Raw genomic sequence first — 23,637 nt, 5'->3', positions numbered from 1 at the left:
GAAATGCAAATTCTTCGAAGCGTGTTGGGGGGGTATCGTGCTAAAGTCCAAGTCCAAAGACACACACACACACACACACACCAAGGGAACTTAACGAGGATTCTTTTTTGCGTCCCATCCTTCCATCACAAGCGAGAGAGAGAGAGAGTGTCGTCCGATTACTTAAATCTTCCTCGCGCACAATCGGTCATCACCAAAAAAAAAAGAGACAATCCTTATCCCATCCACCACCCCATCCACCTCATCATTGATTAGGTATCTTACCTATCTCACTCCTCCCCAACCCTCCCAGCACCCAAACAACCCTTCTTGTTCCCGCCCCCTTTCCTCACCATCATCGTCTGCCTCAACTGTCTCCTCCCCCGACTCCCATAATCTTCTTCTTCCTCAAGATTCTCTTTGTTTGGCATCATCGTATACGACAAAGCTGTCGTTGTAGAAGTAGAAGGATTGGTATTGTTGAAGCCGGAGGGTTTTCGACTGAGAAGGAGTTTTGCGGCGTAGGTGGAAGGTTTTTGACGTTTTAGCGCAGGAGGAGGTTCGGGGGGAGATGGGGTGGGGTGTTTTGTGGGGTTGGGGTTGGTTGTTGTGAAGTTGAAGTCGAAGTTTGAGAGTGGTGATGATGTTGTGGTGGGATTGTTGTTGGATTCGAGGGTTTGGAGGGCTTCTTCTGGTCCTCCTCCACCACCGCCGATTCCGATTGAGAGTTGTTGCATTGGGAGGGTTGGGGTAGAGTTTGGATCGGAGGAGGCGTTTGCGTTTGCGTTTGCGTTGGCTGGGAGTTCGGCGATGATGGTTTGAATGCTTTCTTGACTCATGCTCTTTCGAGCAGCGAGTGCGATGAATGATGGGGTAGAGTTGGACTTTATGAGACCGTTTCCATAACCTTCGACCATGATTTCTTTGTAGGAGGTTAGGGTGTTGCTTCGGGCGATGGTGGGTGAGATGGGCGAGACGATGCTGTTACAGTGGGAGGAGCGTACACTGCCTCGTCTTTGGGCGCGGGTAAGGCTGCCCATCATTGAGCGGTGCAGGGAACTGACGCCATTCATGAAAGACTCTCGTCGGCCCCGAGCACTGCTTCTTCGGAGTGGTGGTGCCATTGAGCTCAAACTCATGTCTGAACCTGATCTTGTGATGCTGTTCATGTTTGTGAAGTAGGCGTTGGCGTTGTCGGCCTCGCAATCTGGGTGGATAGAAATTCGGTCTTCTTCAGATGCCTTGCTCGTGTCGGGAAGCTCCACAGGCAGGTTTCGTTCAGCATCCTTGACCGGCGACTTGGGAATGTGGAAGACACTAGTATCATCCATCCATGGTGGAAATCTAGCAGAGAGGACACACAATGGGTATGATGGCGTGTCAGCATCTCGGACCTCCGGTGGAGCTCTTGTGATACTGATGAGAGTCTGCAGCATGCAGTATGCAAGCATGAATCGAACTTTGCGTGCTTCTGTGATGGTGGTCTTCTCCTCCAATTTAGACCGTTCGAAGCGCATGTAGTCTTGCACGAGTCCATTGTTCATGACTTCGAGCCTGTGTGAGTTAGTGGCCTTCTTCAAAGCCTGGGCTGGAGTTGTCACTGTCCTGGGCTCGGTGAAAGTAATGCGTCGGCCGAGCTTGAACGACCTTGATCCTCTCTGAGGGTCGACGGTCCGCTTTGAAGGTGCTTGCTCGGGCAGCAGCGGTAGAGGATGCGGCAAGTGGGTGTAGTGATGGCGTTCATCGAAGTTGTGCAAGTTTTGCATGACACAGACACCACCATCTGCACGGTTCTCTGCTCGATCATTTGACGATAAAGTGTCCGCCAAATAGTCGTAGAGGCTTCGGAAGTCGTTGTACATGCCTCGCCACAACCCCTTGTCCATTGATGCGTTCTCCTTCGGAGGCCAATAGCCGACCTTGTTGACATAGAACGAGTGCAGGGTACTCCTGTACAGATCCAGATGGTCTCTTAGTGGCTTCGACAGTCCGAGGTAGCCCAATCCAAGCTCCTCTTCCAGGAATGTACCAATACTCTTAATGGCTTGAGTTATGTGCTGGTCCATCTTCAAAGAAGCTGCGCGAAGCAATGCCTTGGACGTACTGCTCAGACTGAAGATCTCATCGCTTCGTTGCAACCGATGGTACATGCCTGCGCAATGTGAAAAGGCGTCGACCCACATGTCTTTGCTCTTCGTCTGTTCACAGAAATGCAGTGTTGCAAGAGCATAGTCGGGGTTTTCGGAGTAGGAAAGGTAGCCTTGCTCCTGACAGTACACTCGAAAGTCGGATGCAATCATGTCGCTCGGCTGCCAGAGTTGAAGTCGGCTCCAGAGACCAATCAAGGCTTTGCCCAAGCTCTCACCGACCAGCGGAGCGTCTAAGAGGTAGGCAAAGTAGTTTCGGGTGCTCAAGTGAAAGATGTGCGCCTCGTGCTTGGTAGCATGCGGCGGTGCGGAAATGTACAGCTCCACGCATTGCAGGGCGGCTTGATCGCTCGACACGGATCCGCCATATCCACTGTCAGAATGGTCGTTATCGCTGATCGCGGGGCTGGTAGGTTCAAATCTTTGCAGACAGTGTTGCAGGAGGTATCTGCTATTCGTCTGTTCGACAACTCTGAATGGAATTCTCAGACTGGGGCCTCTTTTGGACGAGTTGTAGGAGTAGAAGTGGATTGTACAATCGCCTTCTGTCGACCAGAGCTCAGGGTCCTGTCATTGAAGTTAAAACAGCAGGCAGCAATGCGGGGTTCATCACGTACCTTCCTGAGGCCATCCCAAGTCGACCTTGTTTTGTTGATGCCGTCATATCGATACACGCGACGGATGGTGCCAAATGACGAGGCCCTCGGCGCGTTGTCCGTCTGGATGGACCTCTCGTAAGAATATGGCCGGGCACGCATGGTCAAGAATTGATGAAGGGAACGTCCAGCGCTCCTTCCACGCCGAGCACAATGCCTGCTCTGTTCCAGCAGGATGGCTCAGCGAGAGGCCGCGCAGCATCAGATTCAGCAAAGACAGATGTGGTTGAGATCTCGGGGGCCATAGTCGTCGCTCGGAAGGATGGCGAGCACAGCAGATGGTTCATGCAGGCAGTCCCCGAAGCCGGGAGCACACCAGATCCACCCGTGATAAGTGGTCCCAACGACAGGAAGGGGTGCATTCCGAGGCGCTGATGCAGAACGGCCACCAGCGAACAGTATCCGAGGATCAAGATCTTGCGTATTGCGTCTTGGTCGAAGGAGATGCCACATCTGCACCAAAGCAGAGCTTTATCGACCGTCCCATACTGTAGTTCGGAGCAGAAACGTCATGGACCTGTACCTATCTCTTCGCATTGACTTTCAGCAATTCAGAAGCGCCAACGGCTAAGCCCTCGTGCGGCGTGCCTCTTGGATGATGTGATCCTGTCGGTTGCGGTGAACCTGAAACGGTAATCCAGCGTCGCTGCGCTTCACCGAAGAGGTTGGAGCAAAGCTAGTCTTGTCTGCTGTAACTTTGGTGCCCGCACATCTGCGTACGAAAGTCCTCCATCACCTCATCAGCCAGCCACAGCAGCACGTGTCTATCCGAGTCCGACCTCATCGACGACCTATACCTTTTCCATGCCCCGTTGCTGAAGTGATGTGTCAAGCTAGACGTCCTCCACTACACGTCAACAGCATTGCTATTTGATTATGCGTGGAATCATGGAGGAAGCTTACCTGGTACTAGTAGTCAATGCACCAACCACCACCACTCGGCTGCAAAGACAGTAAACAAACATGCCATGCAACCTCAAGTCATCGCAGGGCGAATGCGACGTCGAATCTGTCACAACTTCCAACACAATCCAACGATCATCCTCCTTCCCGCAATAGCGAGCCTTGCTTGCCCTGCGCCTTCTTCTTATCACGACCTTTGCGCTCTCCATCCTACCTTACCCTCTGGAAACGGTATTGTCGTTTCGGAGCTCCGAAAACTTCAACGGCTTCTGCGTGACAGACGATCTTCGACGCCGAGTCAAACATTCGGTTCGGAATCTGCTCTGCATACCTGCACCGTCTGCAAAATGCCGAAGAGGAAGGAGGCACGGCTCATCCGCCAACCTCTTTGGGAAAGTGCAAGCATAGGCCAACCTCTTCGGGAAAGTGCGAGCACAGTTGCGATATACCAACTGAGATAGAGCCCACCTTTCACTGGCTATCCTCTATGTGCATCTACAACGGCCGCAGGAACGATGTAGTTGAGATGCACTTTGTATCTCTTGCGGGCCGACAAAACAAAACACACCGCACTGCACTGCACTGCACGATATTCGCGCAGATAACGCATCACAAACATAATGCGAAGAGCTGCATCTCTGCAACAAGACCAATTGACCTTTCCAAGAGACACATCATCGGCCAGCCACGAGCAAGAAGACAGCAACAGAGCACGATTACTCGCAGCTACATTCTCCCCATATTATGACCGTAAGACTGACTATCGATGAAGATGAGCCGTAAGTTAACGTGAGCAGCACTCTGGTCCGGTTTGCCTCCAATGTATGTGTATGGGTCCTCGGCTTGGCAAAACCACTCGTGCACAAACAGCGGTCTGCCATGCCACCAGCTCTGCTGCGTCGACAGTTCTTGCATTTGCAGAACCGGGCATAGAATACTGCTTTGCGTCTGAGTCACAGGCAACGGAAACCCCCCGCTTCTCATCAAGTCTTGCTGCAATCTTGGACACCGGACCGGTAGAGCCTGATGAGCTTTTATCCGGCTTCCATCTACCTACGCACGTCCAGTTCGATAAGCTTCGAGAGGAAAGTTTGCGCCTTGTCATATGCAATGGGAAATTCTTCGTACGGCTAGGTCTCTTCACAGTTGCTGCAATTCTTCGCCTCTGCTTTGACCCGAATCTTTGCTTGTTCCCGATCTGTCGTCGTCCACAAGTTCTGATTTGAAAGTTTTTTTAATTGCTTTCTGTCGACGATGTCGATCTCTGCAACGGACATGTTGTAATCTCATCCGATCGTGCGGTCCAGCCTCCAGGAAAACAGCACATTTGCGGATCGACGCACCGCTTCATTCTGTGAAGATTGTCAGCGCTCATGATACACATGGCTTGGAAGGCGTGCCGTCGGTGATGATTTCTGAAGTCCTTCTGCTTGTCTCATCATCAACTCGTTCATAACCAAGACTTTTCCTTCTACCGTAACAAGAGGTTCTGTGTACTATACCCAAACGCCCGCCCTCTCCTCTGAAATTGGGTATCATAACACATGGAATGAAGAATGCAACACATCAACCAAAATCTCCCGAGTCATCACCATCAATCCGCAATCGCACTCTCATCCTCCGAAGATTTCTTCTCCTTCGCCGGCTCGCCATTCTCCTTCTTCTTACCTCCCAACCCAAGCATCTCTTTACCCTTGCTGAGCGCGCTCTGGAAGCTAGGTCTTCGATTCTTGCCCCCGTTTGATCCAGAGCTTGCTGTCCTCTCTTTCAACGCTCGTCGTTCTTTGGATTTCTCGCGAGCTTCTTGCGCTCCTGACTTGCCAAGAGTCGTCATATTCCCCTCACCACCACGACCCCAGTGGTAGGTCCCTTGCATGTCTTTGATATGGTGAGCTGGCGCTTCGACGTCTTGTGCTGCGCGCGTTTCGGCTGCGTTGGCGGGGTTGTTTTTGGCCTGGGATTTTGTGAGTAGGGTACGTTTCTAATGAATATCTTTACGCACCATGTTGCCTGAACCTCCACGTCCAGTGGTATACAAGCTAGACTTGATCGTCGGCGTCTTCAAGTCCTCTGCATCGAGCTTCGCTGGCGGCTTGTTATTGATATTTCCTGCGCCTCCGCGACCATGCGATCGTGCGGCCGCTGCTGGATCAGCAGTGACGCCGTTGCCGTTGCCGTTGCCGTTGCCGTTGCCATTAGAAGGTGGTTGTGCCATATCATGTGACTTTGTGTGCTCTGGTGCTGAGAGGCAAGCAAGTGCACGAAGAAATTGCGAAGAGGAATTACCAGACGGATTCAAGGAAAAAGTTTGAAAGGCTGGTGATGAATGAATGAAAGAAAAAGTCTTCACTTTCCAAGAGACACTATGAGTGCCCTCGTGATCCTCTGCATTCTGCGTCCGAGCCCGAGGCCAGAGCGGGCACGTTTTGGTCCGCTTCGCTTCGCACTTCTTTCGCCAAGGCCAAGAGGAGAGGAGACGGTTTGTACCAGTTTTTCATTACGCAATCGAAATTGTTCGCCTGGAGAGCATGTCTTCACGTGCTGTGATCTTCTGCTGTCTTTCGCTGGAATTCGATGGTTGAGAGTTGGGAGACAATGATATACAGATCTATGCATTTGTATGGCGATGGAGGTGCGAGTGAAGATGAGGTCGCATAAGTGAGAGAAGTTGCGATAAGAGACACTCGCGATAGCCTTTTGATTGGCCAGTGTTGGGCTCAGGGACCCGCCGTGGGATGAATGTTTGCTGGCGTCTCTGTCTCGGCCTGATCAATCCCAGAACAACAACCAAAGTGACCCGCACTGATGATGAGTGTTTCAACCATGGCGGCTGAGGCTGCAACGCGCTCATTGATGCCCCGTCTGGCTTGGACTGCAAGCAGCGTGCAGCCCTCAGCAGGATTTGCATTTGCTCAGCATGCCACCACCCAGTGGAGCTCCCAGACCCCTCCGAAACGAACGACAGCGACAGCAGCTTTTGCGAGACACAACTGGGCAGAAAGACGATTAGCACCTCGACCGTCCTCAACCATCAGCCATGCCGCCAAACGAGCCTTCTCTGCAACCCCTCCCCTCGCAAAAGACCACCACTTCGACACGCTCAAATTCGTCCAACGCCTCCAACAAGAAGGCTTCACCGAAGAACAAGCCGTCGCCATGATGAAAGTCCTCGGCGACGTAATCGAAGAATCCATCCAAAACCTCACCCGCACAATGGTCCTCCGCGAAGACCAAGAAAAAGCCACCTACACGCAAAAAGTCGATTTCGCCAAACTCCGCTCCGAACTCCTGAGCGCCGATAGCACGGAAAGCAGTCTCACACGCGCCAGTCACGAACGTTTGTCGAACGAAGTCACGAAACTGAATAATCGCTTACGAGATGAGATTTCGCGCACGCAGGCGAGTGTGCGGTTGGATTTGAATTTGGAGAAGGGCAGGATTCGCGAGGAGGCGAATAGTCAGGATTTGAAAATTAAGGAGACGGAGACCAGGATTGAGCAGGAGAGTGCGGCGCTTAGGGAGAGGTTGGAGGCGGTGAAGTTTAGTACTTTGCAGTGGTTGATGGGGGTTTGTACCGGTACCGCGGCGATTATTCTGGGTGTTTGGAGGTTGTTGATGTGAGGAAGGAAAGAAAGAAAGAGGAGAATTTCTACACCTCATCTTCTTTGCACGAGGTTTCGAATAACTATGGAAAAGTGAGTCCACCCTTTTTTCGCACCTCGTTAACACCATCGGTTCGATTGATGAAATATGTCTTGGAGACCAAATGATGTTCATGATTTGAATATGCACATATCTATCAACCCTCCCTCTGAATCTGCAACCTTATACCTGCGCACAGATATAATGAAGCTCGATTCCGAGCCAAAAGCTGATCTAGATTAGCGAAGAGCAGATTCCGATCAAGACTCGACCGACCTACGTTATTTGCCAATTTGGCGCGTAGTCTTGATGACTACCTACTGGCATTGTGACGTAGCATATTATAGTGTCTGCCATATTGCTATTGAAGCGGTTAAATGAGTGTTCACAGGCATAAAATCTGCCTCCATCTGCGGAAAGCATACTGCGGGAAGCTGGAAGTAGAGAGCACAAACTGTCGTATTAAAGACTGTTCGGTTCTCTTGTCCACACAATTGTCACTACCAAGTTAGGCCTCGCAGTCTCCATTCGAACGAAGATTATGACCTCTATAAAGAACTCAAGCAGGCAGTTGCAGATCTACGAATCATAACTGAGTCAAACGTCTCTACATCTTGCCCTATCTCTCACAATCCTTGTTCGGCGTATGGTTCCTGCATACATAATTGTATTAGATAAGCCGAGTCTTGCGCCTGCACTCTGCGCGGGGTGGAATTAATGACACCTGGTATGTTACTCGACATCATTTTTTTTTCCAATACTCGCCATCACGTTCGCTACAGTAAATTGCTACGTGGTCCCAAACTCCATTAGTTCAATCCGCTATTTCGCCGTCGCCACACGCCACCTCGCATGAGATGATAAAAGTGGAAGCTTCCTGAAAATCGAGCGAGGGATTGAAGAGTTGCGGCAGTCGGGAGTCATCTGTCACAGTCAGACAATATGGAGAATGCGTATGTGCGGTCACCAGATGAGGTGTTGGAGTATTTCAACGTCTCAGAACAGACTGGGCTCTCCGACAGCGCAGTCGCGGCCGCGAGACAAAAGTATGGAAAGAATGGTATGCTAGAACGAGGATATACTTCCGCGAACTCGTGGCTAACAAGGAACAGCTATCCCGGAAGATCCTCCTACGCCATTATGGGAACTGGTTCTCGAGCAATTCAAGGACCAGCTAGTCATAATCCTCCTCGCATCCGCCGCGATATCGTTCGTACTTGCGCTATTCGAAGAGGAGGATGGATGGACTGCATTCGTCGACCCTGTTGTCATTCTCACGATTCTCATCTTGAACGCGATCGTTGGCGTGAGTCAAGAAAGCTCTGCAGAGAAGGCGATTGCGGCACTGCAAGAGTACAGCGCGAACACGGCCAAAGTCATTCGAAATGGTAAAATCCGGACTGTCAAGGCTGAAGAATTGGTTCCCGGAGACATCGTTGATGTGGCTGTGGGCAATCAAATTCCGGCAGACTGTAGAGTCCTGAGCATCTACAGCAACAGCTTCCGCATCGATCAAAGTATCCTGACTGGAGAGAGTGAGAGTGTTGCCAAGGATACTGTGGCTGTTAAGGATGAGCAGGCGGTCAAGCAAGATCAGATCAACATGCTGTTTTCGGGCACAACTGTGGTCACTGGACATGCGCATGCTATTGTGGTGCTTACTGGAACGAACACTGCAATCGGCGACATCCACGAGAGCATCACTTCTCAGATCTCCCAGCCCACGCCTCTTAAGGAGAAGCTCAACGATTTTGGTGATATGCTCGCCAAGGTCATCTCTGGTATTTGCATTCTAGTCTGGTTGATTAATATTCGGCACTTCAACGACCCATCACACGGAAACTCGTGGACCAAAGGAGCGATCTACTACCTCAAGATTGCCGTGTCGCTCGGTGTTGCTGCAATTCCCGAGGGTCTCGCAGTGGTCATTACTACCTGTCTCGCACTCGGAACAAGAACCATGGCCAAGAAGAATGCGATTGTGCGAAGCTTGCCATCAGTGGAGACTTTAGGTAGCTGCAGCGTGATCTGCTCCGACAAGACCGGCACCTTGACCACCAACCAGATGAGCGTCAGCAGAATCGTGTACATCAATGATTCGCAGTCCGGGCTGGAAGAGCTTGAAGTGGAGGGAACAAGCTTCACACCAGAGGGCATTGTCACCAAAGGCGAGAAGGTGATCGAGTTTCCAGCGGCTTCCTCGAAGACGATCGCTCAAATGATCGAGGTTGCTGCGGTATGCAACGATGCAAAGCTCGCTTACGACAGCAAGACCAGCGCTTTCCTCAATGTAGGAGAGCCGACCGAGGGCGCCCTTCGAGTCTTGGCAGAGAAGGTTGGAACACCAGACAGCTCGTACAACGCTCAAAGAGGCAGTCTCAAAGCAGAGCAAAAGCGGGACTTCGCAAGCAACTACTACGACAGCAAGGCCAAGAAGTTGAGAACATATGAGTTTTCGCGTGACCGAAAGAGCATGTCCGTACTCGTCAACAGCGGCAGCACTCAACGACTTCTCGTGAAGGGAGCTCCGGAATCGATTATTGAGCGATGCACACACTGTCTGGTCGGAAGTGATGGCAGGCAGGCCCAGCTTTCTGCCAAATTCGGCTCTCTACTCCAGAAGGAAGTCCAAGACCTGGCGAATCGTGGCCTGCGCGTTATCGCTCTGGCTAGTGTCAACAACATTAGGAATCCATTGACCAAGACTGCAAAGACATCGAAGGAATACAACGAACTTGAGCAGGGCATGACTCTGCTTGGCCTCGTTGGCATGCTTGATCCTCCTCGTCCTGAAGTCGCAGAGGCTATTGCCAAATGTCGTAACGCCGGCATTCGAGTTGTGGTCATCACTGGTGACAACCCGACCACCGCTGAGACAATTTGCAGACAAATTGGTATCTTTGGCGAGCATGAGGATCTCACAGGCAAGAGCTTCACTGGCCGGAAATTCGATGAACTCAGTGAGGACGACAAGCTCAAAGCTGCCAAGACCGCTTCGCTCTTCTCTCGTGTCGAGCCAGGTCACAAGTCTAAGCTTGTAGATCTCCTCCAGTCTGCTGGCGAGGTTGTCGCCATGACCGGCGATGGCGTGAACGATGCACCAGCCTTGAAGAAGAGTGATATCGGTGTTGCCATGGGCTCAGGTACTGATGTCGCCAAACTCGCCGCTGACATGGTCCTGGCCGACGACAACTTCGCAACGATAGAGACGGCTGTCGAAGAAGGCCGCAGCATCTACAATAACACCCAGCAGTTCATCCGATACCTCATCTCGTCCAATATTGGCGAGGTCGTGTCGATCTTCTTGACAGCAGCTTTGGGCATGCCCGAAGCTCTAATTCCCGTTCAACTTCTCTGGGTCAACCTTGTCACCGATGGTCTTCCTGCCACAGCTTTATCCTTCAACCCGAAAGACCACGACGTGATGAAGCGCCCGCCAAGAAAGAGAGACGAGCCGCTTGTCGGTGGCTGGCTGTTCTTCCGCTACATGGTAATAGGAACCTATGTGGGCCTAGCCACTGTCGGAGGTTATGCTTGGTGGTTTATGTTTTACGAACATGGCCCGCAAATCTCCTTCTACCAGATCGTAAGTCACCTCTGCCTTCATGATCGACTGACCTATTATTGACACTCGTTTGCAGACCCACTTCCATCGCTGCTCGACCTCATTCCCACAGATTGGCTGCCAGATGTTCTCCAACGAGTCCGCCAAGACGGCTAGTACCGTATCACTCTCGATTCTCGTGGTCATCGAGATGCTCAACGCCATGAACGCTCTCTCATCCTCGGAGTCTCTCCTCACTCTACCAGTCTGGCGCAATATGGTCCTCATCTACGCCATCACGTTGTCCATGGTCCTGCACTTTACCCTCCTATACACCCCGATCCTACAAAGTATCTTCGAAATCGTGCCACTGGGTTGGGACGAATGGAAGATCGTGCTGGCGTGGAGTGCGCCCATCATCGTTATCGACGAAGTCCTCAAATTCTTGGAAAGAGCTTTTTTCATGGAGACGACGGAGATTGCGAAGAGGAGCAGTAGTGGAAGGGTTAAGAAGATTGATTGAGTGTGCAAAAGAGGACCTGGATGGCACCTGATCGTTTCGGTCATATCGGTTGATGAATACTCTGAGGGTCTAAGATTCACGTCTGTCGATTCTTGTCTAGAAATAGAGTAGAAAGAAATAACAATTCCTATGCGAACTCGACGTCTTGAAAGCCTCGCTAGACTCGTGATCGCCGACGGAAACTTTGGACTTATATTGAGAGTGGGCTTGAGTGATCTGATTCCCCTCAACACTCTGCATATTCAGATCCTGGACATAGATGTTATGAGGAGGGCAAGAAAGAACTGGCTTGGTTGAAGCTTTACTTCACCTGAAGACTTGGTTGTTTGGGGCACGCTGCCGGACTCCGAACACTGTCCGGCCTGAGAAGGTGTTGTGAAAGACCAAACAATAGTTCATAATGCTATAGCTGAATCCTGAGAGAACGCTCAAAACGCCCGCTCCGCTTCCGCTAAAGCCGCCAAAGGATTTGCATTCACGCCGAACTGCTCCGCTCAAACAAAAGGTTTCTTTTCACCAGCGTGCGATGCTGACGGATTTTCGGAACGTTTGCAAAATCGAGATCGAGCTTTGCACACATCTCGACAGATTTTCTCCTGCTCTTGAATAAAGCTTTCCAGAGCCCGATCCACAGCTTCTGTGTCCAGAACTGGGAAATTCCACGAGGAGTGTTCGGTGGAGTTATCGCCCTCGCTTATCACCTGGGGCGATGGGAAATCTTCACTAGTTGTCGCTACGGGGAACATTATTATGAGGTCTAGATTACCACTCGGTTTCTGCGGATTCGTGTGTTAGTTTTATTGTAGGGAGGGAGTGAGGGTCGTACTGAGTACCTGCCTTCGTTTAGGTAGTCTAAAGAGGGTAAGTAGTAGTTGACTGTGTTCCAGAACTTCTGAACTTGGTCGCGAATGCTTGTTGTCGCTTCTGCGATTGTCATTGAGGGGGATTTCTTTGGTGGATGCGAGGTTGGCTTTTTTGGTGTCTGCTTTTCCGTATCAGCCTGCATGTTCGTAGAACAGCGTCAATTTGGCTGAGGCGTTGGGAGACGTACGGCAATGTCACGCAGCACTTCGTGGGGACTTGGTGGTAGTGTCCAGGTGACTTGTTTGCTTGGTCTAAGATCTTGTCCTGATGTTTAAAAAGCTCTGTCTTTTGAGTACAATGTCTCAGGCCGAGCAAGAATCTTGGCAATAATGGGTCTGTCTAATGTTTAAAGGCACTCTCACACATTGATGCTGAGATGTTTCACTTCCTTGGACGCCTACTGATCCTCGCACATCGGAAGCATGCGCATACCGGAAGAGGCGATCGAGCAAAATGAGCGATATATTTGCAGATGCACGTGGGCCAGACGTGGCGTCTGCGGTATGGATCCGAATGCCGAATTGGGCCAAGAGAAGCGTGGAGATGGCTCAGATTAAGAAAATGTTGCCATTACTGCAGGTGCTTGTGCCATGCACATAATCCCAGAATCCATAGTGACAGGGATTGGAAGATGCGATCGTGCTACTGTGATGAGCCTTGCTGGAATGGCGGTTGTCTGATCAATCCCCGGCCATTGTCGAATTCGAGATCGGACTTGCGGAGGAGACCTTGTTGCCCTCCCTAAATTCTCAAGAATAGCTTGTCCTGCGAAGCGTACGCCCATTCCTGAGTCCTAAATATCAGGATCTGAGCGTTGATGCCGAAGAAGAGAAGGATTAATGTCAACTGTGAAGAATAGGAAGAGAAGTATCCTTGCTGCGTGCCGTCCCGTTAGCCGCCAGAGCACAGACCTTGAATCTTATGGCGTACCTGCAGTAGAGGTGTCAAAGTGTTAGCAACGTGTCTTGTTGCTAACGTTGCTAACAGTGTTAGTAACCGTAGATAACGATAAGTTAGTGTTGCCAACAATAGGGCTATAAGACCCTAACCTAATAAGGAAGCTTATAGTTATTAAGGTAGCTATTAGTACTATACTAGCTTATAAAGACTATAGAAGATATAGACTAATATATAGACTAATTCTTGCTATAGATACACTCAATTAAGCTTAACTAAACCGTAGCCGGTTAAGCTCTTGTCTATACGCCTCTACGCCTAGATAGTTACTATAGGTCTTAGGCTATTACTATCCTTATAATAGCTATAAGTAGACAACTAGAGGGTTATAGAAGCTAGAAGCCTAACTATCTAGTAGTTTGAAGAAGGGCGAGTATAGCGGCTATTACGATCTAGTTAGAGTTGGAAATATAAAGATCTCTTTATAATTAATAGTATTGTCTTCCTTATACTTAAGCTCTTACTTACTAATACTAGTACTATAGATATTAAACATCTCTTTAAGGTTAGGTAGGTATAGATATCGAGGGTCGCTCGGAGGTAGGTAGTAGTCCTTTATTACCGCCTCTTCGAAGGCTAATAGTGCGTCTAATTCCGCCTTACGGACCTCCTTCTTAGTTACTAGCTATCGCTACTATATCTCTCGCAACTTAGCTTTGCGCTGTCTACGTATTACCTCTTCTGCTAGTCTTCTACGCAAGGCGCGGCTATTTATATAAATATAGGTGCAGTCGTTAGTGCGAGTCGCTAATAGCTTAGAGCGATAGTCGTTCTAGATAAAGTTTATAGCGCTAAACGCTCGCTCGGAGGGCACTAAGTTAGCAGGTGTTCGGTATAGGCGGAGCGCAACTTCTACGATAAGAGGCGCTTTGCGAGATATATAGTCCTAATAGGCAGTGATATTACTACGCTTACGGTAGCGGTTAAGCTTATTGCCGATAGTATAGAAGCGAGCGGTTGCCTCTCGAAATTCGATGAATTCGTCGTTAAACTAGAGATAGCGATCGTAGGTCGATATATCGCTTTCTTCGTACTTAAAATAGCGCTTAAAGAAGCTAATCCGAGACTCTTTCTCGTTATCGCTATATTCTCGTAAAACCGCCGGCTTATTAATACTAAGAGAGTATACTGCCTAGTAAACAGGTTGTATCTACTTTAAGAACCGTAGATCGAACAGTAATAGTAGTTTACTCTCGTAAGGCAGGTACGCCTACGCAATTAAGCGCCGTAGCTGCTGCTAGCGAGGCATAATATCGCTAACTCGAGATGTATCGCTCTCACTAATTAGGCGTGCCTCGTTAATAAGCTAAAGGAGCGTATAAAGGCTCTATATCCGGCTCTAGAAGAAAGGCGAGTTAATAGTGTTAAGCGCCGTAGAAGCACCCTTTACGAGCCTACCGTTACTGCCTCTAAAGAGCCGTTTAGCTATTATCCGCGCGCACTCTTAAAGGACACTTGTTGCGACAAACAGGCTATATACTGCGGCATAATATATGCCCTAGCGAGTAAGGCAGGCGATAGCGAAGGCTCTTAATATCTTATTATTGTCCTTAGCAAATACCTTAAGAATATTCTAACTCTTCTTTAATCTCTTAAATATGCTAATTATATAGCTAGCGGCGCGTAGAGTGTCGGTATAATAAGGCAAGTGCGACTTCTTGTTATAGTCCGCCTAGTTACCTACAAATAGCTAAATACCGTGCGAGTCGCAGAAGATATAGATTACATGCTTAGTAAGCGGATTCTCGGCGAGTCGATTATGTATAGCTCTTATAGTCGAACAGGTATCGGTTTAGAGGCTATTCTAGCGATTAAGGTCGCTATTAACGAAGGGCATTACCTAGTCGGTGACCTGCCTCGCGAGGGTTACGGCATTAGCGTTAGAGTCCTTTATATCGAGTAGTTAGTAGAAGAACGAGCCGGAGGGTGTATTTGCTAACAGGTTGTAGAAGCGACTTCTACCGCGACTCTTACTCTCGTTAGCACTAAAGTTAAGGTCTCGTTACGCGTCAAATATAGCTTAAACTTCCTTCTCGAGGTCCTAGCGCACTTCGGGGATTAATAATACGACCTTCTTACGGCCTAGTAGGTTATAGTTAGTATTAAACTTGTAGAAGACCTCCTTCTACTTTAGATAATGCCTCGTATCTATCTTATTAAACAGCCTACTACTAAACAATAGCGCCTTCGTTATAGCGAGATCGCGGTCTGCTTTTAGCTTAGAACGGCTCCAATTAAGCCTTCGCTACCTCGTTAGTAGCGCTTCGTCCTTATCTTCCGGATAAGAGCGCTTATAGTCTTAATATTGCTAATACTTCCGTAGGTGCTTCTGCTTACGCTCGAGACTATTATCCGGCACCGTTCCTTTACTACTTTAATACTAGATATAGCGGACAAACTTGCCTCTATTATCGGTCTCGATTAGGTAGAAGTTAAGAGTGTCGGTATGCTTTAGAGGTAGCATTTTTTAAACCTAGAATTTTAGGATTCGTAGAATTGCTAGAAATAATAAAAACAGAGGATCTAATAGACTAAATAGGTAGTAAAAACACAAACAATACTCTCTCGGTAGCCTCTATCGAATTCTTAAGTTTCCGGCTAATTAGACAATATTAGTACGAACACCTTCTGCTATAACCCTATAGTTGTTTAGTAACCCTAAGCGAGGCTGTATCCTAAGCAACTACCCTCTCGGAAGAGCTACGGAAGCGCTCTATACACTAAACTATACCAATTTAAGCTTATTCGGATCGTAAGAGGTAGATTAATAAGGGACAGTATATCCGAAGAGGTCTATATAGCACTATAGCAGTATTCTACAAAGCTACCAACTTCTTACTAGTATAAGATAAGGTCTTATCTAGAGCCTAAGGCACAGGATAGCAACAGCAACGGTTAGCAACAGTGATATTGTTACTAACGTTGGTATCCGGCCTCAAAGTGTTACTAACGACACCCCTAACCTGCAGCACATATCCATCCTCTCTGATGACATCTCCATCGATACATTGAAAATCACCACCGATGTCCAATCAGCCAGCAGGAGAAAGTGAAACCGAAGACTCAGAATGGAAGAAAAGCAGCGCTAGGTTCACCAGGTCCGTCTGTCCATTCCCACATTCTCCAATCGCCAAGTTGCATCCTCCCTCACTAACCGACAAGAATCACAGCAAGCGGCACAGCGAATACTTCGACCCGTGTCAAGAAGCCGCAGATCGAAGTTTGAAATGTCTGAGAAGGAATGCAGGGGATCGGGCCATGTGTGCGGACTACTTCGAGTACGTGGGGTCCTTTAGACGCGGACTGACTTTTCCCACTGACGTTTACTTTTTTCCCCTCAGTGCTTACAAGGCGTGCAAGAAACAATGGGTATGATAGTCAACATGTTTGTGCCGTGGAGGATTGTACTGATGGCTCGCAGATGGCGGAGATGGCGGAGCAGAAACGAAGAGAGGGCAAGGGTTGGTTTTCGTAATGGCCTGCTGCTTACACGAAATTGTTATATGATGCATTGATACCCGGCGCTTTCTCGTATAGCTTCGTTTCCACCGTGGTAGTGTTCGGGCTTGGAATTTCTGTTGAGAGTGCCTTCACGCGCTCCGGGAGCGACTCTGCTTCAATGGGCGTTCTGCAAAGGGAATCCTGTGCGAGTTCTGGCTCAATCCGGTGCTCTCCGACCTCGCGAATGCTCCCTCCCCAAGGCGATGTGACCGTATGACTGGAAGCAGGCAAAGTCGTGAAAGGATCATCGAATAAACTCGTCTCAATCATCATGGTCTTATCAACAAAATGTCCGGCGCCAACCAATATCTAGCTGAGCATGCGCTTAACACCAAAACCATACGAAAGCCTAGAATCAGAAGCATCCTCTAACAACAAGCAACCGCTATCCATTATCAATCATAAATCTCCCTCCGTAATAATCGCCCCAAAATCCTTCCTCACCCTCAAATCCCCCCAACCCTCGACATTCTCAATCACAAGCCCCTTCTCATTCGCCAAATGCAACAAGCAAATGAAACCAAACGAAGTACTGATATCCTGCATTTGTTGTTTGGGGTAGACGTGTTGCAGATTATTCATGATGTCGGTGAACTTGAGTTCGGACTGTTCGTCAACTGAAAGAGAAGGAATTTGAGGTCTGGAGGAAGGAGTTTCGGGAGGTGGTGGCCTGGAATAAATGTCAGCGGTCAATGTTGGTGGGAGTGGGAGTGAAGATGTGATGACTACTGACCTCTTTTCGTAGCCGATTCCTTTCCACATCTCTTCCTTAAGTCTTCGGACATCGACTTTCTTTGCGACACGCGCGTATTGGACGTATTCTGGTCTCATTCGTCTGGATTGTGCTACGAGGTTTGCGCCGAATGCTTCACCTGTGCCGGTCTCCGTGGGGCCTGCGACGGAGTCTATGCCACCGCCAGTAGGTCCTGCGGCATCGATCTCGTCTGCACCCGGTGAGAAGTGGTCTCGCGCGTCTGCGAAGTCATCGTCATCGTCGTCCATTGCTCCGGCCATGGGGAGGTTGTCGTCTTGGAAGAAATTCGCATCGTAGTCACCCTGCACAGCGTCGTCGACATCAGGACGAGCACCCATGTCCGCGTCGTGCGATGCCCAGTATGCCTCGTCTATTTCCTCGTTCATGAGCGGCGGCGGTTGTCGGCTCGTGCCTCCAGGTCTTCGGGCACCAAGTTTGGCTTTCGGTTTTAGGAAGAGCTTCAGGAGATCTTTGGAATTGAAATGCTTGTCGTCTGGTAAAAGGTTCCGACTTCGACTCTTCCATTCTTTCTTGGGCAGGCATATATTGGAGTTGTTCGGCGCTGATGTGTAGAGGATGTTTGCAAGTTCCTGCGACATGGGTGCAGCGAAGTCAATCTCGAACGGTTCTTTTTCCTTTCGCGGTTTGGTCACCTTCTCCTTGTTGGCTTCTTTTATCCGTGCGATCTTCCAGTGCTCTGGTCCAGCCCAATTCTTCTGTAATGCGTTGTCAAAGTAATTGAGAATGTTTTCTTGTTCATCGCCTGGTCTATGTTGGAGAGTCACACCGTATGACTTGCTCGTGGAGTCAAAGACGCCAACCTCCTCTCCTGCAACTTCTTCTCCTGCATCAGCGCCACCTGAAACATCGTATACACGCATTTGAGGATGTAGCGCCGCATCTCTGGCCCAAGCCTCACCCCCTTCACCGAAGCCGACATCTGCGGGCATGTCAAAGAGTGGTGCGGCATCATCGTCGTCCATACCAAACGCCGCTGTCTGATCATTGAGGTTGATGCCTGTCTGATCGACATGCTCGTCATCTTTCTCGGAATCAGCGTGATCATCTCGCCAATTTTCAGGCGCCTTCAAGAATGGTAAATCCAGAGAGCCATCACCGCCGCCAAGCTCGAAAGTCTTCAACGATGGACATATGTCGTTCGCGTCAAGTATATCCAGATTTGGGAAGAATCGAGCGCCGAGACCAGCCACATCGACAGGTCCGTCGTCTGGCAAAATCTCTGCCTCCTCTTTCTTTTCCTCTTCAGACTCGCCCTCGGGCTCCATACTGTCGCGTCTTGTCTCTTCTGCGGCTGCGGCTGCGTCTGCTGCATCGTCGCTGCTGTCGAAAACGATGCGACCTGTGCTGTCGATTGAGAGGTGATTCATGAGAAGCCCCTTCGCTCCACCCTCATCAAAATCTGCTGCAGCTTTCTTGAAGAGTGGATCTACGGAAAACTCCAGCTCCATCTTCTTCAGCTTCAGCTGATCGAAAGAGCCCACGAGTGTGGCTTCTGCTGATCGCGCCGACTTCTTCTTGCTCTTCTTCTTTTGCCCGTCTTCGCCGTCTTCCTCCTCATCACCTTCCTCGCCGCCTTCTTCTGCGTCGCCGCCTTTTCGCTTTTTGTTCCCGCTATCTGCCAGACCACTCAGAAGCTTTCCGGTCTCTGTCGCCACGCTGTCCACTCGACTCGTATAGATCTTCACGCAACCGTCTAATGTGCAGCTCGCTTTCTGAAAGTTGACACCATCACCTTCCTTCAATAGGCTCATATCATGAAAGTAATCGATCAGGGCAAAGTTCCAAGAATTGGCGGCATTGATTTTGTTGTCTGTGGCCATCTTCATCCACTCCTCGAAGTTGGCCAGAATGGGGACACGCTTCATAGGCGTGACATGCTCGCCTCGCACTCCGTACAGATCATCGTCCTGTGAGGGTGTCGCGGGACCGTCTTCGCCCACTCCCAGCGACCGTCGTTTCCGCTGCGGCGTTGCAGCTGCCTTGATCTGGCTCATCTGGCTTGAGTGCGCCGCCTGTCGCGACTTCAGCCTCTTGGCCTTCTCCTCCTTGTCGTCGTTCAGCGGGATGTGTAGCGTCTTGACGGGAGACGCGAAGCTCGCTGACGATGAGCCGCCGCCGGTCGCGCGCACTCGAGGCATTATCCGTGGTCGGTGCAGGAAGGGAAAGGAAGTCGAAGGTGTGCCGCAGTGGTGGAGCTGGTTATTCAATGTGCATCGAGCGTTGCCGAACCTGCGTCGCGATGTGTTTCGGCGTTTGTTTATCGACTGCTGCTCTTCTGGGCTAGCGTGAATTTATGCTTTCGCCGCATCCTCGGCGAGCAAGCCACGCCACGACACGACCGACGTCATCAGTGGCTGTGCAGCTGGCCTTGCCTCCATCTTGCTTGCTTGCGTGCCTTCACACTTGAAGCAGTCCAGTGCATCAGGTCTCCCTTCACTACTCTGCCACCAAGCAAGCTTTGGCCGCATGCCAAGGCGCAGCAGGCATTTCGATCCAGGCAGGCGTTGATGAGCATTTTCGCCGCCGCATCGCGATGCTCGCCGCATACAAGATTGTCCGACAGCGTTAGCCATACTTCTATCACATGCAGAATGCCCCTCGAATGGCTCACTCACCGCTCCGCCCGGACAGCATGGCGTTGGCGTCGGCGTCGACATCCAGAGCAGGTCTGAGGGCCAGACGTCCTCCATACCGTGCGGCCAGGGCTTTCTACCTCACCGTATTCATCCTCGCCGTATTCGCGGCATATTCCATCTTCAGCCGTGACTACTTCGAAGCTTCTCCGCAGCATCAGCTCCACGCACGCCACCTCTCCCCACACCCCATATCTGCCCTGAGCGACGATGAAGAGTGTAGACTGGTGCACAAGCGCCAGCACCAGGACCAATGCGCCTACATCAAGGAACATTGTCCCGCCGATGAGGGCGGCTTCACCGCGTACTTGGACCTCTACTACTGCCGCCTGGCGAATGCCAAGCCAGTCGCATTTCTGATTCTCATCTGCTGGCTCGGACTGCTCTTCAGCACCATCGGAATCGCCGCGTCCGACTTCTTTTGCATAGACCTGAGTACGATTGCTGCTTTCCTGGGCTTGAGTGAGAGCATGGCGGGAGTTACTTTTCTGGCATTCGGCAATGGCAGCCCGGATGTTTTCTCGACATTCGCGGCTATGAGTACGAACAGTGGCAGTCTCGCAGTTGGAGAGCTGTTTGGAGCGGCAGGATTTATCACAGCAGTTGTGAGTGGGAGCATGGCGTTGATCCGGCCTTTCCATGTTGCTAAGAAGAGCTTTGTGAGAGACGTCGCATTCTTCATCGTTGCGGCAGCATTCAGCATGGTGTTCTTGTGGGATGGTAGACTTAATTTCTGGGAATGTGTGGCCATGGTGATTTACTACATCGTATACGTATGCTTTGTGGTCGCCTGGCATTGGTGGCTTGCACGAAGGAGACGGCGAAGGGAAAAGGAAGCCGCTGCAAGAGGCCATTTCTTACAGCCTGAAGACGAGATCGAAGCCGAGGAAGAGTACCGTGACGATCCCGAGGAGCCGCCTGACCCAAGACGTCCGAGCATTTCGAGGGGTGTATCGCGTGAAGACTGGTCCGCACTAGAAAGTGGTGGCGACGCTAACTCTCCATACGTTGATGGTGGCGACGAGGACGATGAGGAGGCGGCAAGAGATCGATGGATGAGTGAGCTCGCCAGCAACATGCGACTTACGAGGCCCACCCGTTCGAGGAAGAATACTGTGACCCCTGTCCGGCCCTCGCTTGTTGGTGCGCTGGAGTTCCAAGCAGTTCTCAAATCGCTGCAGAAGTCTCGCAATCATCAGACCATACCTATGGACTCGCGACGCTATTCCGATGACCCGACATATACCACTGCTCAGCTTCAAGATCAACTTTCCTCTCTGTCCGATCCAGCAGCTAGACCGCCCTTCGAAGTCCACGTCATTGATGAGAGCACAACTCCCGAATTGGAGCGACGACCTGACACAGATCAAGGTCCCTTATCTGCACCGCTCGAAAGAGCCCAAACACGCAACAAGGCCATGTCAGCAAATGACGCTGCGTCACTGCAGATCGATCCAAAATTGCAACGCCCGACGCCAGTACTATCAGAAGAGAACCTGATAGACCTTGCTGAAGAGGGAGCAGGACCTGGGCAGGATGATGTACGACTGGGTGTTTCATCTTCTGGCGGTCAGCAATACCCGAGATCGCCAACTCTCCGAGTAGAGCCAGCCACGCCCCGACGAGAAGCACCTATTCAACGGAGCCGCTCTCCGACAGCGACCACTTCCGGCTCAATACCAAGCTCAGCATTACTAGCGCCTCCGAATACTGGACAATTTCCAAGACAATCTAGTGTCGATTACCGTGTCCCGCGAGCACCAACACGACGAGGCACAGATTCGCCAAAGGACGATCCACACTCGCCTCGACTTGTGCCAAGTGTCAAATCGCTGCCGAAGATTGTGATCCCACAGCGTCGGGAAAGGTCGCCTTCTAGCCGAAGCACGTCTCCCTTCCCAGCATATCGCGACTATCCTTCACCATCAGTGACCGCAAGTACGAGGTCTCCAATCAGCACACGACCACCTAGCTCGTATACGCCAGCTCCTCTGGCCAGTGTCACTTCACCTGATTCGGTTGATGCTGAACACAGCGCCGAAATGGAAAGACCTCGACGGCCTAACAAGCTGGCTAAGGTATGGCCATATCGTCTCCTGCCCCCGCCAGGAGTCATGATCTCGACTCTGCTCCCGACAATCTACCACTGGCACGACAAGACTTGGTGGGAAAAGCTTCTGGGAATCGTCGCTGCCCCAAGCGTTTTCCTACTCACGATAACTCTGCCTGTGGTGGAGAGTGATCAGGACGCTGAGAAAGAGAAAGGCACGCCATCGCAGTCGCATTCACGTAGGGACTGGAGTATGGACACAACGCGATCCAAGAGTAGTGCTGGCGTCCAGAGCCTGGTGACTACGACAGGCCTTAAGGGTATCTCGCCTGAGCATGAACACGACGATTCAGAGTCTCATCCTCACAGCCACGAGCGCTCTCCAAACGGCATTCCTGGAGTGTCAAACGCGACTGGCCATGGCAACACAGCCTCCATTGTCATTGGCACGGAGCAGCACCTTCGACACATCATGAGCAGTAACAAAGTGCGTAATGCCTCAATTCTAGCGGAACCTAGCCATATCCAACCTGAAATGGTCGCTTCACCAGAACTTGAAGACGGGCCCGCGGACGAGCTCTGGAATCGGTGGCTTACGATCATCCAAGTCTTCCTGGCTCCGATCTTCATCGTCTTCAGCATCTATCTTCAAGCACCAAACGAGTTACCCGAGACGTGGCTCATCAAACCAATCCTAATCAGCCTCCTCATCAGCCTAATCCTCCTAATCCCCCTCCTCCTAACCACAACATCAACCTACCGCCCAAGCTACTACAGAATCATCCTCAGCCTCGTCGGCTTCGTGGTCGCCATCGCGTGGATCTCCGCAATCGCCTCCCAAGTCGTCGGCGCCCTCAAAGCTCTAGCCGTAATCCTCAACATGTCCCACGCAATCATGGGCCTCACAATCTTCGCCGTCGGAAATTCTCTAGGAGATCTCGTCGCGGACGTCACAGTCGCAAAACTCGGATATCCCGTCATGGCCCTCTCCGCCTGCTTCGGTGGTCCAATGCTCAATATTCTCCTCGGCATTGGGCTCACTGGCTCTTACCTCCTGATCCGTGGAGCCGAACAAAGACACGAAAAACACCCGCACAAAGGTCTGAAATTCCATTCCTACCACATCGAGGTTAGCAAGACTCTGATTGTGAGTGGAATTACGCTTTTGATTACGCTTGTGGGGCTTTTGATTTCCGTGCCGTTGAATCGATGGGTTTTGAGTAAGAGGATTGGTTGGGCACTTATCGCTTTGTGGTCGATCAGCACGATTTTCAATGTGGTTATTGAAGTCACGGGGATTCTTGGGGGCGTGGAAGAGGTTTTGCAGATTGGTTCGAAGAATGGTTGTTGGAGTCCACTTGGGAAGATGGGTTGTGAATGAGGAGGGATGAGTTCGTTGTAGCCTATTCTTGTTTTTTTCTCTCTCTCTCTATTTTTATATGAACAGATTGATGAAGATACCC

The 23,637-nt window shown here is 50.6% G+C and overlaps 8 protein-coding genes across 8 annotated transcripts; 4 read left to right on the top strand and 4 right to left on the bottom strand.

Annotated features, from left to right (window-relative positions):
* Window positions 1–12: 12 nt before the first annotated feature.
* On the bottom strand, window positions 13–2,884 carry MYCFIDRAFT_86846 (uncharacterized protein; the record flags this gene model as incomplete). Its single annotated transcript, XM_007931096.1, has 2 exons — window positions 13–2,693; window positions 2,744–2,884. 2 exons carry the CDS (start codon window positions 2,882–2,884, stop codon window positions 270–272), a joined length of 2,565 nt encoding a protein of 854 aa, XP_007929287.1. The 3' UTR covers window positions 13–269.
* Window positions 2,885–4,163: 1,279 nt separating this feature from the next.
* Window positions 4,164–5,224, bottom strand: MYCFIDRAFT_177264 (uncharacterized protein; the record flags this gene model as incomplete). The annotated part of the gene is made up of 10 exons (XM_007931095.1): window positions 4,164–4,224; window positions 4,254–4,267; window positions 4,299–4,411; window positions 4,447–4,540; window positions 4,572–4,716; window positions 4,747–4,782; window positions 4,830–4,871; window positions 4,898–4,930; window positions 4,957–5,119; window positions 5,149–5,224. The coding sequence occupies 10 exons, from the start codon at window positions 5,222–5,224 to the stop codon at window positions 4,164–4,166; spliced, it is 777 nt and encodes a 258-aa protein (XP_007929286.1).
* A 121-nt stretch (window positions 5,225–5,345) lies between these two features.
* Window positions 5,346–5,816, bottom strand: MYCFIDRAFT_18688 (uncharacterized protein; the record flags this gene model as incomplete). The annotated part of the gene is made up of 2 exons (XM_007930556.1): window positions 5,346–5,639; window positions 5,688–5,816. Coding segments are annotated over 2 exons (423 nt in total), but the record flags the coding sequence as incomplete, so codon positions are not given.
* Window positions 5,817–6,471: 655 nt separating this feature from the next.
* MYCFIDRAFT_156074 (uncharacterized protein) lies at window positions 6,472–7,306 on the top strand (the record flags this gene model as incomplete). The annotated part of the gene is made up of 1 exon (XM_007931094.1): window positions 6,472–7,306. Exon 1 carries the CDS (start codon window positions 6,491–6,493, stop codon window positions 7,304–7,306), a length of 816 nt encoding a protein of 271 aa, XP_007929285.1. The 5' UTR covers window positions 6,472–6,490.
* Window positions 7,307–8,269: 963 nt separating this feature from the next.
* MYCFIDRAFT_49900 (uncharacterized protein) lies at window positions 8,270–11,573 on the top strand (the record flags this gene model as incomplete). Its single annotated transcript, XM_007930647.1, has 4 exons — window positions 8,270–8,387; window positions 8,440–9,953; window positions 10,032–10,913; window positions 10,969–11,573. The coding sequence occupies 4 exons, from the start codon at window positions 8,270–8,272 to the stop codon at window positions 11,392–11,394; spliced, it is 2,940 nt and encodes a 979-aa protein (XP_007928838.1). The 3' UTR covers window positions 11,395–11,573.
* A 4,666-nt stretch (window positions 11,574–16,239) lies between these two features.
* Window positions 16,240–16,690, top strand: MYCFIDRAFT_89883 (uncharacterized protein; the record flags this gene model as incomplete). The annotated part of the gene is made up of 4 exons (XM_007931093.1): window positions 16,240–16,313; window positions 16,386–16,493; window positions 16,557–16,584; window positions 16,637–16,690. The coding sequence occupies 4 exons, from the start codon at window positions 16,240–16,242 to the stop codon at window positions 16,688–16,690; spliced, it is 264 nt and encodes an 87-aa protein (XP_007929284.1).
* A 425-nt stretch (window positions 16,691–17,115) lies between these two features.
* MYCFIDRAFT_156068 (uncharacterized protein) lies at window positions 17,116–19,704 on the bottom strand (the record flags this gene model as incomplete). The annotated part of the gene is made up of 1 exon (XM_007931092.1): window positions 17,116–19,704. The coding sequence occupies exon 1, from the start codon at window positions 19,627–19,629 to the stop codon at window positions 17,116–17,118; it is 2,514 nt and encodes an 837-aa protein (XP_007929283.1). The 5' UTR covers window positions 19,630–19,704.
* Window positions 19,705–20,093: 389 nt separating this feature from the next.
* On the top strand, window positions 20,094–23,625 carry MYCFIDRAFT_208547 (uncharacterized protein; the record flags this gene model as incomplete). Its single annotated transcript, XM_007931091.1, has 1 exon — window positions 20,094–23,625. One exon carries the CDS (start codon window positions 20,094–20,096, stop codon window positions 23,553–23,555), a length of 3,462 nt encoding a protein of 1,153 aa, XP_007929282.1. The 3' UTR covers window positions 23,556–23,625.
* Between the last annotated feature and the right edge of the window lie 12 nt (window positions 23,626–23,637).

This window comes from Pseudocercospora fijiensis, assembly GCF_000340215.1.
Source record: "Pseudocercospora fijiensis CIRAD86 unplaced genomic scaffold MYCFIscaffold_7, whole genome shotgun sequence".
In the NCBI taxonomy this organism is placed as follows: domain Eukaryota; kingdom Fungi; phylum Ascomycota; class Dothideomycetes; order Mycosphaerellales; family Mycosphaerellaceae; genus Pseudocercospora; species Pseudocercospora fijiensis.
Note: the sequence above shows the minus strand (reverse complement) of the source record. Positions and strands in the feature narration are given on the sequence as shown.